Genomic DNA, 19,792 nt, shown 5'->3' with positions numbered 1-19,792 from the left:
CAAAAATGGCCATGACAACGTCCATGATGAGGACCGCTCCGGTCGCCCTTCTTCGATTACAGACGATTTGGTGGCTTCAGTTGAAGCGTGGGTTCGTGACAACAGGCGCTTCACAATAACAGGTCTCTCAAACGAATTTCCTGACGTGTCGAGATCAGTGCTTTACAAATTTGTTTCTGAACCCCTAAAGTTTAGGAAACTGTGCTCCCATTGGGTCCCGAAACTCCTAAAGAGAACCACAAAAACCAAAGATTTGAGTGTGCCATGAAGTTCTTGACTCGTTATCACGAAGAAGGCGACGGCTTCTTGAGTCAGATCCTAACTGGAGACGAAACATGGGTTTCGCATATCACGCCTGAATCGAAGCAACAGAGCATGGAATGGAGACACACACACTCGCCTGTAAAGGTGAAGGCCAAACAGACTCTGTCCAGCGCAAAATCATGGCGTCGATGTTTTGGAATAGGCATGGTGTTTTGTTGGTCGACTTCATGCAACGAGAAACCACTATCAATGCAGAAGCATACTGCCAAACCCTGTGAAAGCTACGCAGAGCGATTCAAAACAAACGACGCGGCATGCTGACAAAGGGCATTATTCTTCTCCATGACAATGCAAGACCTTACATTGCAGGTCAGACCCGCGATTTGTTGGACAGTTTTGGCTGGGAAGTTTTAGACCACCCACCCTACAGTCCTGATCTTGCGCCGAGCGATTACCATCTGTTCCTCCACCTCAAACAACACCTCAGTGGCAACCGTTACAATGATGACGACGATGTGAAAACTGCAGTGAACTCTTGGTTATCGCAGCAGGCGGCAAGTTTTTATGAAGAGGGTATTTTGAAATTAGTTGAGAGGTATGATAAGTGTTTGAACAAACTTAGCAACTATGTCGAAAAATAGAGTAAAGTATGTACTTTCTGAAAATACATTTACTTTTTTGAAATAACCTTTCGTTGTGTACTTTGTTCAAACGGCCTTACTTTAAAAAAACACGCCTCGTATATTAGGCCTACATAAATCTGCACATTTTAACTGAGACTACAAAAATCACACCAGTTGTTTAAATTATTCGGCTACATTTGTTAACAGCCTAATTATAACAAGATTTGAGTTAAGTTTGGGGCTTATGCTATTTTTCATACTTCTGTCCTTTTAAAGCTATGTTCAGCATAACATTAACTTATTTTTCATCTATTTTTAAAACCGTTAATAAAAAGTATACATGAAACATTTACTACAAATTAACAAAAGTACAATTAGAATTATATACCTACCTAGCGAAAAAAGAAATTCAAAAACAAAACTGGAAAATAAAAGTAAAGTCACTGCTTTATGCTTGAAGGAGCCTTCGCATCTCCTTGCTTTTTTCACACATTTTATCAATAATAAGATTGTTGTCTATTTTGGTCAGAATGTCTCTTTCTGAGTTCATCAAGAACAATGATTCCAGATGTTCATCTGTAAGTCTTGAACGGAGTCTTGTTTTTATGTAACGCCACAGGCAGCTTTAACGGCGGGAGTGGGAGGGAGAGACATGTAAAAATGATCCAAAATGACCGAGATTAGAGTCAAATCAATATATTTCGAAGTCGCTGAGATCATTAATGGTACCACCAAAGCCTAAAACAGAAAGGGCAAGGCCGTAAGCCGAGTAAAGACGGGATCTGAGGGCGGAGCAGGGGGTGTGGGAGGGTTGATATATAAAAATCATCCAAAATGACCGATATTAGAGTCAAATTATAAATTTCAGGGTCCCTAAGAACATTATAATGACATTCCCAAAGCCAAAAACAGAAAGAGCGAGGCCGCAGGCCGGTCAAATACTGAGATTTGGGGCGGAGCGTGGGGTTGGTAAGGGTGATATGTAAAAATCGTCCAAAATGACCGATATTTGAGTCAAATCCATATATTTAGGGGTAAATCTAATATCATTCATAGCATTCCCACGCCGAAAACAGAAAGAGCGAGGCCGCAGGCCGAGCAAATACCGGGGTCTGGGGTGGAGCCCTAGCTGGCCAAAGGCTAGCGAATTTATAAAATAATTATGTAGCTTTGTTTGTTTTTTTTTAATTGTGTTCAGAGCGGAAATTGTGCACCTTCCCGAGGCTAAGACGGGTCTTCGCCCCTCCCGAGGAGGGCGCAAAGGCACTGATGTGAGGAGGGCGCAGCGGCCATCGGGCCGGTACTTGATTATGGCCAGTCCACCCCTGCATATAATGTATATAAAACATTCTTCACTTGCTGTCCTTAAATGTGTAAAAAAGAGAATCTTAATTGTGAGTTTTGACGTGTACACATGTTTGTTCTGTTGTAGTTACACACGTACGTGTTTTAGCTGTTAATTTTCTTCATATGTATTCTGTCCTTTTGTTGTTTTGTTTCCTCATTTGTTTTTTCATTAACCACGCCATGAGTGGGTTTGTTATAAATATAATCTTAAATTTATTTCAGAAACAGCAGAAAAGGATTTCTTTATTATTTTGCAAATCTCCTTAAATGTTTTTGTTCATTAATGTTGACTGAGTCTTCCAACAACAATATATTATTAAAATTCGCTTTATTCTACTGTGCACATCACTATTATTATAAAACAAGGAGACAGAGTACTAAATATTTTTCAAAAGCTAACAATTTTTCTTTTGCCCGTTTTTCGTAAGTGAAAAGAGATAATGAAATGTAACTTACCTCAGTAATAGATAATGTTATTCTTCACCCGAAAATACGAATCGAAAGAATTTTCAGTGTTGCCATCCATAGAAATTATAGTGTGACCCGAATTTGAATTACCCAAAAATCTAGGTTATGGCTGCGACTGGAAAAATGAACTCAACGGCAATTGATGACTTACTATGCTGTCTGTGTTCCTTGTTAATTACTTTTTGCATAATATTTGTATTTTAATTCTACTGTTTATTAAAAATTATTTATTTTGTACTCTTTATTAGAAAATAAATACAAATATTATTTAAAAAGTAGTTAACAAGAAACACAGACAGCATTATAAGTCGTCAGTCGCCGTTGAGTTCATTTTTCTAGTCGCTGCCTTAACCTAGATTTTTGGGTAATTTAAATTCTGGTCACACTGTAATTTCTGTGGATGACAAAACTGAAAATGCTTCTGATTCATATTTCCGGGTGTAGAATAACATTATCTATTATTGAGGTAAGTTACATTTCGTTATCTCATTTCATTTACGAAAATCTGGCGAAAGAAAAATTGTTAGCTTTTGAAAAATATTTAGTAGTCTGTTCCCTTAAGTAATTTTTTTTATTTAGGGAGAACAAGGTTTTTACGTCTGTCAAAAAGATTATATAATTATCTATTTCAACTTCATATTATAATATGCCTTCTTAGTACGTTTGCTTCTAAGTTTTAGCATTTACGCTTTGTTCTCAATAAATTCTTCAATTTACTAGATTTGTTTTACCATGACAATGTCTAGATATAATTTTATCAGTTTTCTATTTAAGAACTTTTATTTAAAAGTACTAATTTTACTCTTGCAAACAATTGTCAACACTTTTGCGGAAATTCTGTCAACATTTGTGTCGTTTGAGTATTTACGGTTTTCGTAAACCGTGCTGCCTAAGAATTTTTATTATTGTTTATACTTATGCAGGAACAATTAATTTTCTCGTCATTTTTGTGAAAATTTCTGTGAATTTCGTTTCTTATTTCTTAAAGAAGATAAACTACTTTACTGCTGTTTCTGATGTGCCATAATGTTAAGTTAATATTGCAATTAAAACATTATGCATAATTGACATTTGCATGTGCGGAATAAATTAAATTTTAAAATTTTATAAAATTATTCTTCCAAGAAAATGAAACTGAAGTATAAATTATTTTCTCGATTTCAAAGTTTATTCACAATGATGAGTAACTTATATTAAATAGAAGAAAAAGTTTTATATATATATATATATATATATTTATAAAGTATTATGTTTAACATCAAACATGCTCAATATGAGTGCGTTTTGATTCAGGACACAAAATCCTATAATCTAATTCTTGCTAAATTTTTTGCAACATCATAGAGTAAATAGGTGCAACTTATACGTACACGAAGTTCAGGTAAATTAGTAGATAGGGGCGGCTGATATACTTGGTTTTTAACATAACAAAAGTCATACGGGTTGATATCTGGCGATTGGTGGGGCCAAGGAAGTAGAATCTAATCTTCACGACTAGCTCGTCCTATCCATTTATTTGGTAACCTTCTATTGAGTTCCCTCCTGACATCCAGGTGCTAAGGTGAGGGTGTTCTGCCCTGCTGGAAAATAATTGTCCATGTTCTCTTCCAGCTCCGGGAGAAGCCACGTCTGCAGCATGCGAAGGTAGGAAAGTCGGTTTACAGTGTCCTCCTCGAAAAACAGAGGTCATACTTTTTACGATAACTGCAGAAAAACAGGTTCACTTTGGTGAATGACGGATATGTTCTTCATAACCGTGGCGATTTTCCAGTCCAGATCCTCATGTTCTGTTTGTTTACTTTCCCCGAAAGATGTAAGGTAGTCTAATCACTAAATATAACTGACTCAATGAAACTGTCTCTTTCCATAAGGTTTTGCATCACAATGCAGAACTCAAATCTCTTATCCTTATCAATAAGTTTAAACGGCGTCAACAATTTCAATCAGTAGGGTGAAATTTCAAACGTTTTCGCAGAATCTTCCACGCTGTTGCCTGCTTAAAGTTCAATTCTGTGCTTGCACAAACTGTTGAATTTTGTGGGCTTCGGGCGAAAGTCGCACTCCACGATCAACTGTTCCTCATCAACTCCTGGTCAGTTGTTGGTTTTCTCTTGCAATATATTCACTCTCTTTAAATTGTCTGTACCACTTCCAAAGTGAGAACCCGTTTGGCGGATCTAATTCTAACTTCATCCTGAAATTTCTTTAATGAATAACTACAGACCATTTTACATGAGATTCGGGAACATAAGATGCTGTCATGTCTTCTTTTCCTGCCATCTTGATTTACTACCACCCTAGCGTGAATGTGTAACTAAATACAGCTTTGCCAGATACTAAAACCTTTTGAGTTTTCCTTCCATTTAACGTAAGTGGCATATCATTGTGAATAAATTAACTTGAGTTATTAAACTTTGAAATCGGGAAGATCATTTACAATTGCCCTGTATTTTATTAAAGTCAAAAGAAATCTTAATAAAAATTATAGCATATATAAAGTAAGGTATAAGATATACTTGTATAAACATATAAAAACAAAGCCGTAATAACATAAGATGTTCAGTTGCTATCAATGTATGTAAAGTTTGTAAATAGTGCAAGTTATGAAAATTAAGTCTTGTTTGAACATACAATCTGTGAAATAAATTTGTTAAATCCATGTTTTCTAAAATGACCTCACGCATTTAAATTTTACTCCTACTTATATAAAGAAAAATTGAGTTTTATCGTATGGAAGAATTTAACTTGACTTATATTAACAGGTGCATGCAGTTATTTTTGCATAAGGATAAAAATCTCTGCGATTCTTTGCTATTTTCTGCTAATTACGTTTTATAATTGTTTCAAGGTTTTCTCTTTCAGAGTACCAGGAACCAGAAAATGTTCTGTTTGTTTGATTATATATAAAATGTTTGAAATTAGCATGAAGTTTGGAATTAGACTTGAAATGCATGCTCAGAAGACCAGATCAATTGTTTTGTGTTGGACAACTATTTTTCTCCATGTTCTTTTGTTTTATACTTTAGCAGAGAAAATGCTTAAGGAGAAAATGTATTTCAAAGATGGAAGACTGGACAGAGATGCTCTGATTGCCTTTGTGAAAGAAGTGAAAAAATATCCTGGCCTATCTGATGAAGACGCAGCATTACTTGCTGCTTCCAAGTAAGAGTTTCTCTTCTATAGTTTCAGTCAGTTAAATTTGTTTTAAAAAACGTTAGTCTTTTCTTAAATAACTTCTGTAAAGTAAATGATGTTTATTAGGTACTTTCTCTACCTTTTTCTTTTTAAATCTGGTAATTAGTTCTTAAACATCCTCGAATTTTTAATCGAGACATTAATTTTCTTCCCGAATTTTTTTACGTAGGTTCTTGTTCTTTAAGAGTTACGACACGTACGTTATATAACCTTCCAAACATTGAAAGTATTCACGTAGTTCCACAAACTATTCTTACATTTTCCAGAATTATTGCTAAATATAAACAATAAGTAATTCAAGTTCCTTTAATTTTATTTATTTATTTATTTATTTATTTATTTATATTTAGTTGAAACCAGTAGGAAATAGAATATTATAATGAAACCCTATTTGTGTATAATGCAACAATTAGTAACGGAACAGGGAACAATGTAAACTTGATATAGAGAAATATTAATTCAGCTTCTGTGCAAGGTCGTCGTATCTGATTAACGTACTGTTGGTTCCTTGCGCATGCATATAAGGGAATAATTTTCTTTCTACTTCGTATTTCGTATCAGCCCAACTTGAGAGTTAAATTTTCCAGGTTCTTCAAGACTGAAACCACGATGCTAAAGATAAATCGCGAAGACAAATATATGTAGCATTATACTTTTGGAGCAAAAACGTGTCAGAAAAAGAACTCTAGTCAAATCCTAATTACACTTTTAGTTTTATAAAGTTTATTAAGAGTGAAAAAGATACTAAATAAGAGAACATATTTCAAAGTTAACTGTAGGGAGTTTATCGCTTTTTGCTGCTGTAAACAATAGTATAAAAATTTTAAAATATCAGTTTTCAGTAGTTAGTATTTTGATTTGAAAATACCTACTATTGTTTGTGCTTCTTATGGTTAAGTGTTCACAAATTAAGTATCAGATCAGAGATACTGATGACATGAGGTTCAACAACAAAAAGTATTTTGAAAATACTATTATTATTATCATTATTTCAAATTATAGTATTGGATAACACACGTAATATATTATGGGTACAAAGTAGCGTTTAATTGACAAAAAAACTTTTCTACTTTATTGCTGCACTTAGAGCTTTGTCGCTTGCATAAATGAGTTTCTTATTTTTCTTCTTCTTCTTCTTCTTCTTCTTTTTTGAAAGTAATTAATTTTATCTGAGACTTTTTAATGCTCTCTTATTCTCAATCTGGACCAACATTTTAAGTTCTTATATTTATATATAATATTAAAGTTTGTTTTAAAGTTATATACAGAAATAAGAAATTAAAATATTGGTCCAGTTTAAGGTAACATACACACACAATTTAAAGTATTGATGTAGATTGAGAAAAAAATATAAAAATTATAGATAAAATATATTACTTTAGAAAGAAAGAGCAATATCTAATGAACTCATGCATGCAAGCGGCAAACCTGTGAATGCAGTAATGAAGTAGAAATATTTTAAGATGGAAAAGAAATTAATTTTGCCAGTTAGACACCATTTCGTACCAATAATATGTTTTCTAGTTTATACGCAGGTTGAAAAACAAAATAGTTCGGTGAACACTTTTAACGTAATACGTAAAACTTTGCGGAACACAATGTCTATCCTTACTCCTTTATAAAGCAAGAGAAAATGATATTCTTAGTGACACTGAAGGTGGAACGATATTTAAAACTTTTAGGATTACCGTAACGCTGACTATATCAATTAAACTTAAAATTCCAGGCTTGTAGAATCTCAACCTCACTCTCGAATGTGGTACCGCATTGGTGCTGTACGAACTTTGACTGGTGGAAGGAAACCTCATCCTCAACTGAGTATGAAGTTAAAGGAGGTAGGTAGACTAGTAATATTAAATTAGAAAACAACTTCTGTTTACTGTAGCAACATAATAATAATAATAATAAAAGTGTCTTAATATACTTCTAGATAGATTTTCAGATTATATATTCTGTCATTCGATATCAGTACTTTTAGAAATTGTTTCGTAATATCGGCACATCATTTATTTGAATTTGTGAGTCACTTTTACGGTATCACTTTTATTGTAGAAAGAAGTGCAAGATGGATTTCTATAGTAAATAAATAAATAAATAAATAAACCTTAAACATAATATTATTCAAGATTTTGAGCTTTTTATTGTAAATTCACGGTATATGAAAAAAGTAGTCTAGATGTAAATACTGTACAAGTAAAATAAATACACTGCTCTATTCGGGACAGTGCCCTAGTGGCGCAGGGTACTCTCGATTCAGCCTTTCTGCTCTCATTTTCCCCAGGATACTTTGCGGTCAGTGACGTCACGTGGAGGTGTCGCCAAGGATGTTATAAAATAGAGGATCTGCCCATACCACAAAATCATGAAGCCATACTTATCCTATGATAGGTGATTTTCTTACCTGTGAAAGGTTATTTGGGGTAATTTCTTCCCACTCCTATTTGTACACCCATGGGTGCACCATTTAACCATTGTATAATATAAACCTGAAGTAACGACTTAACTAGAAATAAACTACAGACACAATACATGTCTAGATATGAAGATTGCAATGTTTTGAGCCGACATATATTGCGGAAACGAGAGTAGCCAATTAGACGTGTCAATGCTAGGTTGTTTTATGGCTTCATTCAGTTAATAGGATGAAGATACATATGTGCAGATCTTCTACTTTATAACAACCTTCGGTATCGCGAGGTATCGTTCAAGTACACAAGTAAAATACTGCATACGCAATATGCTAGTTAGTATATTGTTTCAAGATGGGCAAAAGTCCCTCCACAGGACGTCTCGAGTAGGGAGCCAATTAGAACGCTAAACGCGAACTGGGGCTACTTATTTTATATATTTTGGCGGTGGCCTATGGAATTGTGGAAGTAAGGTGCCATATTTTTCGAAATTTCGTCAGATATTGGAGGTCATATGTTTAGCATGTCGCTCTGGCCTCCATCATTCTCGAAGTTGCCCCAAGTACCCACCTGACACAACATGAGAAAGTCCTTAGTCATATTGATGACTAGCACTGAACGAGAGTTACTTCCATCCTTATCGAAGATCGAATATGGACCCTTCAATTAGTAAGTCGATGTCTTACGCCGTCGCGCCCTTAGATATAAATACAGTAATAGTTAACACATCATATATATGATATTTCAGGGATATGAATTCATATACTTATTTAATTTATTAATCATTAATCTTTTATTGCTTACATTTGAAATTAAATTCTGCAAAATATACAATTCTCAGTTAATGTTATACATGTAAAAGAAATGAATATTGTAGTATATGGAATTCATAATAATAAAAAAAATGTAAAATACTTCCCTTTGTTTCCAAGTTGTTTGAGTGTAATAATATTTCGCTCTCTATTATTGTCTTCTTCTGTGATAGTGAGATAAAAAATTATGAAGAGGAAAGTAAATTGAAGTATAGGATATTCCCTTTAAAGTTGGTAATAAACATTAAAATATATTTCATTTGTATACTTTTAGACAGATGCAAATGATAAATATAATAGTATACAATATTTTCAAACGTACACTTTCTAAAGTATATGTATCTATTATAAAGGAATGATTAGCACTGCATAAATAACGAAAGCAAATTTTGAATAACACATCTTCCCCCCGCACACACAAATTAAAAGTTCTGTCCGCCGGACCCCACGGTATGGATTCGATGTATTTTGTTACAAAGAATCCAAATTTCCAATTCCCAGGACGATTGACCGTGTCAATTGTGTTTTTGTACGAGAAATGTGTCCTCCATATCCAAAAGGGTATGGATTCGATGTATTTTGTTACACAGAATCCAAATTTCGAATTCCCAGGACGATTGACCGTGTCAATTGTGTTTTTGTACGAGAAATGTGTCCTCCATATCCAAAAGGGTATGGATTCGATATTTTTGTTACACAGAATCCAAATTTCGAAACCCCTTGATGATTGACCGTGTCAATTGTGTTTTTGTACGAGAAATGTGTGTTCTCCATACCAAAAGGGTATGGATTCGATGTATTTTGTTACACAGAATCCAAATTTCGAAACCCCTTGATGATTGACCGTGTCAATTGTGTTTTTGTACGAGAAATGTGTCCTCCATATCCAAAAGGGTATGTATTCGATGTATTTTGTTACACAGAATCCAAATTTCGAATTCCCAGGACGATTGACCGTGTCAATTGTGTTTTTGTACGAGAAATGTGTCTTCCATATCCAAAAGGGTATGGATTCAATGTATTTTGTTACACAGAATCCAAATTTCGAAACCCCTTGATGATTGACCGTGGCAATTGTGTTTTTGTACGAGAAATGTGTGTCCTCCATATCCAAAAGCGTATGGATTCGAAGTATTTTGTTACACAGAATCCAAATTTCGAAACCCCTTGATGATTGACCGTGTCAATTGTGTTTTTGTACGAGAAATGTGTGTCCTCCATATCCAAAAGCGTATGGATTCGATGTATTTTGTTACACAGAATTCAAATTTCGAATTCCCACGACGATTGACCGTGTCAGTTTTGTTTTTGTACGAGAAATGTGTCTTCCATATTCAAAAGGGTATGGATCTAATGTATTTTGTTACACATAATCCAAATTTCGAAACCCCTTGATGATTGACCGTGTCAATTGTTTTTTTGTACGAGAAATGTTTCCTCCATATCCAAAAGCGTATGGATTCGATGTATTTTGTTACACAGAATCCAAATTTCGAATTCCCAGGACGATTGACCGTGTCAATTGTGTTTTTGTACGAGAAATGTGTCCTCCATATCCAAAAGGGTATGGATTCAATGTATTTTGTTACACATAATCCAAATTTCGAAACCCCTTGATGATTGACCGTGTCAATTGTGTTTTTGTACGAGAAATGTGTGTCCTCCATATCCAAAAGCGTATGGATACGATGCAGTTTGTTACACAGAATCCAAATTTCGAATTCCCAGGACGATTGACCGTGTCAATTTTGTTTTTGTACGAGAAATGTGTCTTCCATATCCAAAAGGGTATGGATCTAATGTATTTTGTTACACAGAATCCAAATTTCGAAACCCCTTGATGATTGACCGTGTCAATTGTGTTTCTGTACGAGAAATGTGTGTCCTCCATATCCAAAAGGGTATGGATTCAATGTATTTTGTTACACAGAATCCAAATTTCGAAACCCCTTGATGATTGACCGTGTCAATTGTGTTTTTGTACGAGAAATGTGTGTCCTCCATATCCAAAAGCGTATGGATTCAATGTATTTTGTTACACAGAATCCAAATTTCGAAACCACTTGATGATTGACCGTGTCAATTGTGTTTCTGTACGAGAAATGTGTGTCCTCCATATCCAAAAGGGTATGGATTCAATGTATTTTGTTACACAGAATCCAAATTTCGAAACCCCTTGATGATTGACCGTGTCAATTGTGTTTTTGTACGAGAAATGTGTGTCCTCCATATCCAAAAGCGTATGGATACGATGCAGTTTGTTACACAGAATCCAAATTTCGAATTCCCAGGACGATTGACCGTGTCAATTTTGTTTTTGTACGAGAAATGTGTCTTCCATATCCAAAAGGGTATGGATCTAATGTATTTTGTTACACAGAATCCAAATTTCGAAACCCCTTGATGATTGACCGTGTCAATTGTGTTTCTGTACGAGAAATGTGTGTCCTCCATATCCAAAAGGGTATGGATTCAATGTATTTTGTTACACAGAATCCAAATTTCGAAACCCCTTGATGATTGACCGTGTCAATTGTGTTTTTGTACGAGAAATGTCTTCCATATCCAAAAGCGTATGGATTCGATGTATTTTGTTACACAGAATCCAAATTTCGAATTCCCAGGACGATTGACCGTGTCAATTGTGATTTTGTATGAGAAATGTGTCCTCCATATCCAAAAGGGTATGGATTAAATGTATTTTGTTACACATAATCCAAATTTCGAAACCCCTTGATGATTGACCGTGTCAATTGTGTTTTTGTACGAGAAATGTGTGTCCTCCATATCCAAAAGCGTATGGATACGATGCATTTTGTTACACAGAATCCAAATTTCGAATTCCCAGGACGATTGACCGTGTCAATTGTGTTTTTGTACGAGAAATGTGTCCTCCATATCCAAAAGGGTATGTATTCGATGTATTTTGTTACACAGAATCCAAATTTCGAATTCCCAGGACGATTGACCGTGTCAATTGTGTTTTTGTACGAGAAATGTGTCTTCCATATCCAAAAGGGTATGGATTCAATGTATTTTGTTACACAGAATCCAAATTTCGAAACCCCTTGATGATTGACCGTGGCAATTGTGTTTTTGTACGAGAAATGTGTGTCCTCCATATCCAAAAGCGTATGGATTCGAAGTATTTTGTTACACAGAATCCAAATTTCGAAACCCCTTGATGATTGACCGTGTCAATTGTGTTTTTGTACGAGAAATGTGTGTCCTCCATATCCAAAAGCGTATGGATTCGATGTATTTTGTTACACAGAATTCAAATTTCGAATTCCCACGACGATTGACCGTGTCAGTTTTGTTTTTGTACGAGAAATGTCTTCCATATTCAAAAGGGTATGGATCTAATGTATTTTGTTACACATAATCCAAATTTCGAAACCCCTTGATGATTGACCGTGTCAATTGTGTTTTTGTACGAGAAATGTTTCCTCCATATCCAAAAGTGTATGGATTCGATGTATTTTGTTACACAGAATCCAAATTTCGAATTCCCAGGACGATTGACCGTGTCAATTGTGTTTTTGTACGAGAAATGTGTCCTCCATATCCAAAAGGGTATGGATTCAATGTATTTTGTTACACATAATCCAAATTTCGAAACCCCTTGATGATTGACCGTGTCAATTGTGTTTTTGTACGAGAAATGTGTGTCCTCCATATCCAAAAGCGTATGGATACGATGCAGTTTGTTACACAGAATCCAAATTTCGAATTCCCAGGACGATTGACCGTGTCAATTGTGTTTTTGTACGAGAAATGTGTCTTCCATATCCAAAAGGGTATGGATCTAATGTATTTTGTTACAAAGAATCCAAATTTCGAAACTCCTTGATGATTGACCGTGTCAATTGTGTTTCTGTACGAGAAATGTGTGTCCTCCATATCCAAAAGGGTATGGATTCAATGTATTTTGTTACACAGAATCCAAATTTCGAAACCCCTTGATGATTGACCGTGTCAATTGTGTTTTTGTACGAGAAATGTGTGTCCTCCATATCCAAAAGCGTATGGATTCAATGTATTTTGTTACACAGAATCCAAATTTCGAAACCACTTGATGATTGACCGTGTCAATTGTGTTTCTGTACGAGAAATGTGTGTCCTCCATATCCAAAAGGGTATGGATTCAATGTATTTTGTTACACAGAATCCAAATTTCGAAACCCCTTGATGATTGACCGTGTCAATTGTGTTTTTGTACGAGAAATGTGTGTCCTCCATATCCAAAAGCGTATGGATTCGATGTATTTTGTTACACAGAATCCAAATTTCGAAACCCCTTGATGATTGACCGTGTCAATTGTGTTTTTGTACGAGAAATGTGTGTCCTCCATATCCAAAAGCGTATGGATTCGATGTATTTTGTTAAACAGAATCCAAATTTCGAATTCCCAGGAGGATTTACCGTGTCAATTGTGTTTTTGTACGAGAAATGTGTCTTCCATATCCAAAAGGGTATGGATCTAATGTATTTTGTTACACAGAATCCAAATTTCGAAACCCCTTGATGATTGACCGTGTCAATTGTGTTTTTGTACGAGAAATGTGTGTCCTCCATATCCAAAAGGGTATGGATCTAATGTATATTGTTACACAGAATCCAAATTTCGAAACCCCTTGATGATTGACCGTGTCAATTGTGTTTTTGTACGAGAAATGTCTTCCATATCCAAAAGCGTATGGATTCGATGTATTTTGTTACACAGAATCCAAATTTCGAATTCCCAGGACGATTGACCGTGTCAATTGTGTTTTTGTACGAGAAATGTGTCCTCCATATCCAAAAGGGTATGGATTCAATGTATTTTGTTACACAGAATCCAAATTTCGAAACCCCTTGATGATTGACCGTGTCAATTGTGTTTTTGTACGAGAAATGTGTGTCCTCCATATCCAAAAGCGTATGGATACGATGCATTTTGTTACACAGAATCCAAATTTCGAATTCCCAGGACGATTGACCGTGTCAATTTTGTTTTTGTACGAGAAATGTGTCTTCCATATCCGAAAGGGTATGGATCTAATGTATTTTGTTACACAGAATCCAAATTTCGAAACCCCTTGATGATTGACCGTGTCAATTGTGTTTCTGTACGAGAAATGTGTGTCCTCCATATCCAAAAGGGTATGGATTCAATGTATTTTGTTACACAGAATCCAAATTTCGAAACCCCTTGATGATTGACCGTGTCAATTGTGTTTTTGTACGAGAAATGTGTGTCCTCCATATGCAAAAGCGTATGGATTCAATGTATTTTGTTACACAGAATCCAAATTTCGAAACCCCTTGATGATTGACCGTGTCAATTGTGTTTCTGTACGAGAAATGTGTGTCCTCCATATCCAAAAGGTTATGGATTCAATGTATTTTGTTACACAGAATCCAAATTTCGAAACCCCTTGATGATTGACCGTGTCAATTGTGTTTCTGTACGAGAAATGTGTGTCCTCCATATCCAAAAGCGTATGGATTCGATGTATTTTGTTACACAGAATCCAAATTTCGAATTCCCAGGAGGATTTACCGTGTCAATTGTGTTTTTGTACGAGAAATGTGTGTCCTCCATATCCAAAAGCGTATGGATTCGATGTATTTTGTTACACAGAATCCAAATTTCGAAACCCCTTGATGATTGACCGTGTCAATTGTGTTTTTGTACGAGAAATGTGTGTCCTCCATATCCAAAAGCGTATGGATTCGATGTATTTTGTTACACAGAATCCAAATTTCGAATTCCCAGGACGATTGACCGTCTCAATTGTGTTTTTGTACGAGAAATGTCTTCCATATCCAAAAGGGTATGGATTCAATGTATTTTGTTACACAGAATCCAAATTTCGAAACCCCTTGATGATTGACCATGCCAATTGTGTTTTTGTACGAGAAATGTGTGTCCTCCATATCCAAAAGCGTATGGATTCGATGTATTTTGTTACACATAATCCAAATTTCGAAACCCCTTGATGATTGACCGTGTCAATTGTATTTTTGTACGAGAAATGTTTCCTCCATATCCAAAAGCGTATGGATTCGATGTATTTTGTTACACATAATCCAAATTTCGAAACCCCTTGATGATTGACCGTGTCAATTGTATTTTTGTACGAGAAATGTGTGTCCTCCATATCCAAAAGGGTATGGATCTAATGTATTTTGTTACACAGAATCCAAATTTCGAAACCCCTTGATGATTGACCGTGTCAATTGTGTTTTTGTACGAGAAATGTCTTCCATATCCAAAAGCGTATGGATTCGATGTATTTTGTTACACAGAATCCAAATTTCGAATTCCCAAAACGATTGACCGTGTCAATTGTGTTTTTGTACGAGAAATGTGTCCTCCATATCCAAAAGGGTATGGATTCAATGTATTTTGTTACACATAATCCAAATTTCGAAACCCCTTGATGATTGACCGTGTCAATTGTGTTTTTGTACGAGAAATGTGTGTCCTCCATATCCAAAAGCGTATGGATACGATGCATTTTGTTACACAGAATCCAAATTTCGAATTCCCAGGACGATTGACCGTGTCAATTTTGTTTTTGTACGAGAAATGTGTCTTCCATATCCAAAAGGGTATGGATCTAATGTATTTTGTTACACAGAATCCAAATTTCGAAACCCCTTGATGATTGACCGTGTCAATTGTGTTTTTGTACGAGAAATGTGTGTCCTCCATATCCAAAAGGGGATGGATCTAATGTATTTTGTTACACAGAATCCAAATTTCGAAACCCCTTGATGATTGACCGTGTCAATTGTGTTTTTGTACGAGAAATGTGTGTCCTCCATATCCAAAAGCGTATGGATACGATGCAGTTTGTTACACAGAATCCAAATTTCGAATTCCCAGGACGATTGACCGTGTCAATTTTGTTTTTGTACGAGAAATGTGTCTTCCATATCCAAAAGGGTATGGATCTAATGTATTTTGTTACACAGAATCCAAATTTCGAAACCCCTTGATGATTGACCGTGTCAATTGTGTTTCTGTACGAGAAATGTGTGTCCTCCATATCCAAAAGGGTATGGATTCAATGTATTTTGTTACACAGAATCCAAATTTCGAAACCCCTTGATGATTGACCGTGTCAATTGTGTTTTTGTACGAGAAATGTGTGTCCTCCATATCCAAAAGCGTATGGATTCAATGTATTTTGTTACACAGAATCCAAATTTCGAAACCACTTGATGATTGACCGTGTCAATTGTGTTTCTGTACGAGAAATGTGTGTCCTCCATATCCAAAAGGGTATGGATTCAATGTATTTTGTTACACAGAATCCAAATTTCGAAACCCCTTGATGATTGACCGTGTCAATTGTGTTTTTGTACGAGAAATGTGTGTCCTCCATATCCAAAAGCGTATGGATACGATGCAGTTTGTTACACAGAATCCAAATTTCGAATTCCCAGGACGATTGACCGTGTCAATTTTGTTTTTGTACGAGAAATGTGTCTTCCATATCCAAAAGGGTATGGATCTAATGTATTTTGTTACACAGAATCCAAATTTCGAAACCCCTTGATGATTGACCGTGTCAATTGTGTTTCTGTACGAGAAATGTGTGTCCTCCATATCCAAAAGGGTATGGATTCAATGTATTTTGTTACACAGAATCCAAATTTCGAAACCCCTTGATGATTGACCGTGTCAATTGTGTTTTTGTACGAGAAATGTCTTCCATATCCAAAAGCGTATGGATTCGATGTATTTTGTTACACAGAATCCAAATTTCGAATTCCCAGGACGATTGACCGTGTCAATTGTGATTTTGTATGAGAAATGTGTCCTCCATATCCAAAAGGGTATGGATTAAATGTATTTTGTTACACATAATCCAAATTTCGAAACCCCTTGATGATTGACCGTGTCAATTGTGTTTTTGTACGAGAAATGTGTGTCCTCCATATCCAAAAGCGTATGGATACGATGCATTTTGTTACACAGAATCCAAATTTCGAATTCCCAGGACGATTGACCGTGTCAATTGTGTTTTTGTACGAGAAATGTGTCCTCCATATCCAAAAGGGTATGTATTCGATGTATTTTGTTACACAGAATCCAAATTTCGAATTCCCAGGACGATTGACCGTGTCAATTGTGTTTTTGTACGAGAAATGTGTCTTCCATATCCAAAAGGGTATGGATTCAATGTATTTTGTTACACAGAATCCAAATTTCGAAACCCCTTGATGATTGACCGTGGCAATTGTGTTTTTGTACGAGAAATGTGTGTCCTCCATATCCAAAAGCGTATGGATTCGAAGTATTTTGTTACACAGAATCCAAATTTCGAAACCCCTTGATGATTGACCGTGTCAATTGTGTTTTTGTACGAGAAATGTGTGTCCTCCATATCCAAAAGCGTATGGATTCGATGTATTTTGTTACACAGAATTCAAATTTCGAATTCCCACGACGATTGACCGTGTCAGTTTTGTTTTTGTACGAGAAATGTCTTCCATATTCAAAAGGGTATGGATCTAATGTATTTTGTTACACATAATCCAAATTTCGAAACCCCTTGATGATTGACCGTGTCAATTGTGTTTTTGTACGAGAAATGTTTCCTCCATATCCAAAAGTGTATGGATTCGATGTATTTTGTTACACAGAATCCAAATTTCGAATTCCCAGGACGATTGACCGTGTCAATTGTGTTTTTGTACGAGAAATGTGTCCTCCATATCCAAAAGGGTATGGATTCAATGTATTTTGTTACACATAATCCAAATTTCGAAACCCCTTGATGATTGACCGTGTCAATTGTGTTTTTGTACGAGAAATGTGTGTCCTCCATATCCAAAAGCGTATGGATACGATGCAGTTTGTTACACAGAATCCAAATTTCGAATTCCCAGGACGATTGACCGTGTCAATTGTGTTTTTGTACGAGAAATGTGTCTTCCATATCCAAAAGGGTATGGATCTAATGTATTTTGTTACAAAGAATCCAAATTTCGAAACTCCTTGATGATTGACCGTGTCAATTGTGTTTCTGTACGAGAAATGTGTGTCCTCCATATCCAAAAGGGTATGGATTCAATGTATTTTGTTACACAGAATCCAAATTTCGAAACCCCTTGATGATTGACCGTGTCAATTGTGTTTTTGTACGAGAAATGTGTGTCCTCCATATCCAAAAGCGTATGGATTCAATGTATTTTGTTACACAGAATCCAAATTTCGAAACCACTTGATGATTGACCGTGTCAATTGTGTTTCTGTACGAGAAATGTGTGTCCTCCATATCCAAAAGGGTATGGATTCAATGTATTTTGTTACACAGAATCCAAATTTCGAAACCCCTTGATGATTGACCGTGTCAATTGTGTTTTTGTACGAGAAATGTGTGTCCTCCATATCCAAAAGCGTATGGATTCGATGTATTTTGTTACACAGAATCCAAATTTCGAAACCCCTTGATGATTGACCGTGTCAATTGTGTTTTTGTACGAGAAATGTGTGTCCTCCATATCCAAAAGCGTATGGATTCGATGTATTTTGTTAAACAGAATCCAAATTTCGAATTCCCAGGAGGATTTACCGTGTCAATTGTGTTTTTGTACGAGAAATGTGTCTTCCATATCCAAAAGGGTATGGATCTAATGTATTTTGTTACACAGAATCCAAATTTCGAAACCCCTTGATGATTGACCGTGTCAATTGTGTTTTTGTACGAGAAATGTGTGTCCTCCATATCCAAAAGGGTATGGATCTAATGTATATTGTTACACAGAATCCAAATTTCGAAACCCCTTGATGATTGACCGTGTCAATTGTGTTTTTGTACGAGAAATGTCTTCCATATCCAAAAGCGTATGGATTCGATGTATTTTGTTACACAGAATCCAAATTTCGAATTCCCAGGACGATTGACCGTGTCAATTGTGTTTTTGTACGAGAAATGTGTCCTCCATATCCAAAAGGGTATGGATTCAATGTATTTTGTTACACAGAATCCAAATTTCGAAACCCCTTGATGATTGACCGTGTCAATTGTGTTTTTGTACGAGAAATGTGTGTCCTCCATATCCAAAAGCGTATGGATACGATGCATTTTGTTACACAGAATCCAAATTTCGAATTCCCAGGACGATTGACCGTGTCAATTTTGTTTTTGTACGAGAAATGTGTCTTCCATATCCGAAAGGGTATGGATCTAATGTATTTTGTTACACAGAATCCAAATTTCGAAACCCCTTGATGATTGACCGTGTCAATTGTGTTTCTGTACGAGAAATGTGTGTCCTCCATATCCAAAAGGGTATGGATTCAATGTATTTTGTTACACAGAATCCAAATTTCGAAACCCCTTGATGATTGACCGTGTCAATTGTGTTTTTGTACGAGAAATGTGTGTCCTCCATATGCAAAAGCGTATGGATTCAATGTATTTTGTTACACAGAATCCAAATTTCGAAACCCCTTGATGATTGACCGTGTCAATTGTGTTTCTGTACGAGAAATGTGTGTCCTCCATATCCAAAAGGTTATGGATTCAATGTATTTTGTTACACAGAATCCAAATTTCGAAACCCCTTGATGATTGACCGTGTCAATTGTGTTTCTGTACGAGAAATGTGTGTCCTCCATATCCAAAAGCGTATGGATTCGATGTATTTTGTTACACAGAATCCAAATTT

General features: G+C 35.7%; 1 protein-coding gene across 3 annotated transcripts in view; it reads left to right on the top strand.

The window, feature by feature from the left end:
• LOC145682379 (sodium/calcium exchanger 1-like) overlaps positions 1-19,792 on the top strand; it is a 296,233-nt gene that overhangs the window by 197,556 nt on the left and 78,885 nt on the right. For 2 of the 3 annotated variants that reach the window (XM_081753970.1, XM_081753969.1), the window contains exons 4-5: positions 5,729-5,864; positions 7,624-7,732. In XM_081753970.1, the coding sequence (XP_081610096.1) occupies positions 5,729-5,864; positions 7,624-7,732 (245 nt within the window). The remainder of the gene's footprint in view (positions 1-5,728; positions 5,865-7,623; positions 7,733-19,792) is intronic. The other variant, XM_081753971.1, reaches the window with a different exon arrangement.

This window comes from Thermobia domestica, chromosome 3, assembly GCF_964235325.1.
Source record: "Thermobia domestica chromosome 3, izTheDome1.hap1.1, whole genome shotgun sequence".
NCBI lineage: Eukaryota > Metazoa > Arthropoda > Insecta > Zygentoma > Lepismatidae > Thermobia > Thermobia domestica.
This window is presented reverse-complemented; position numbering and strand designations above follow the sequence as displayed.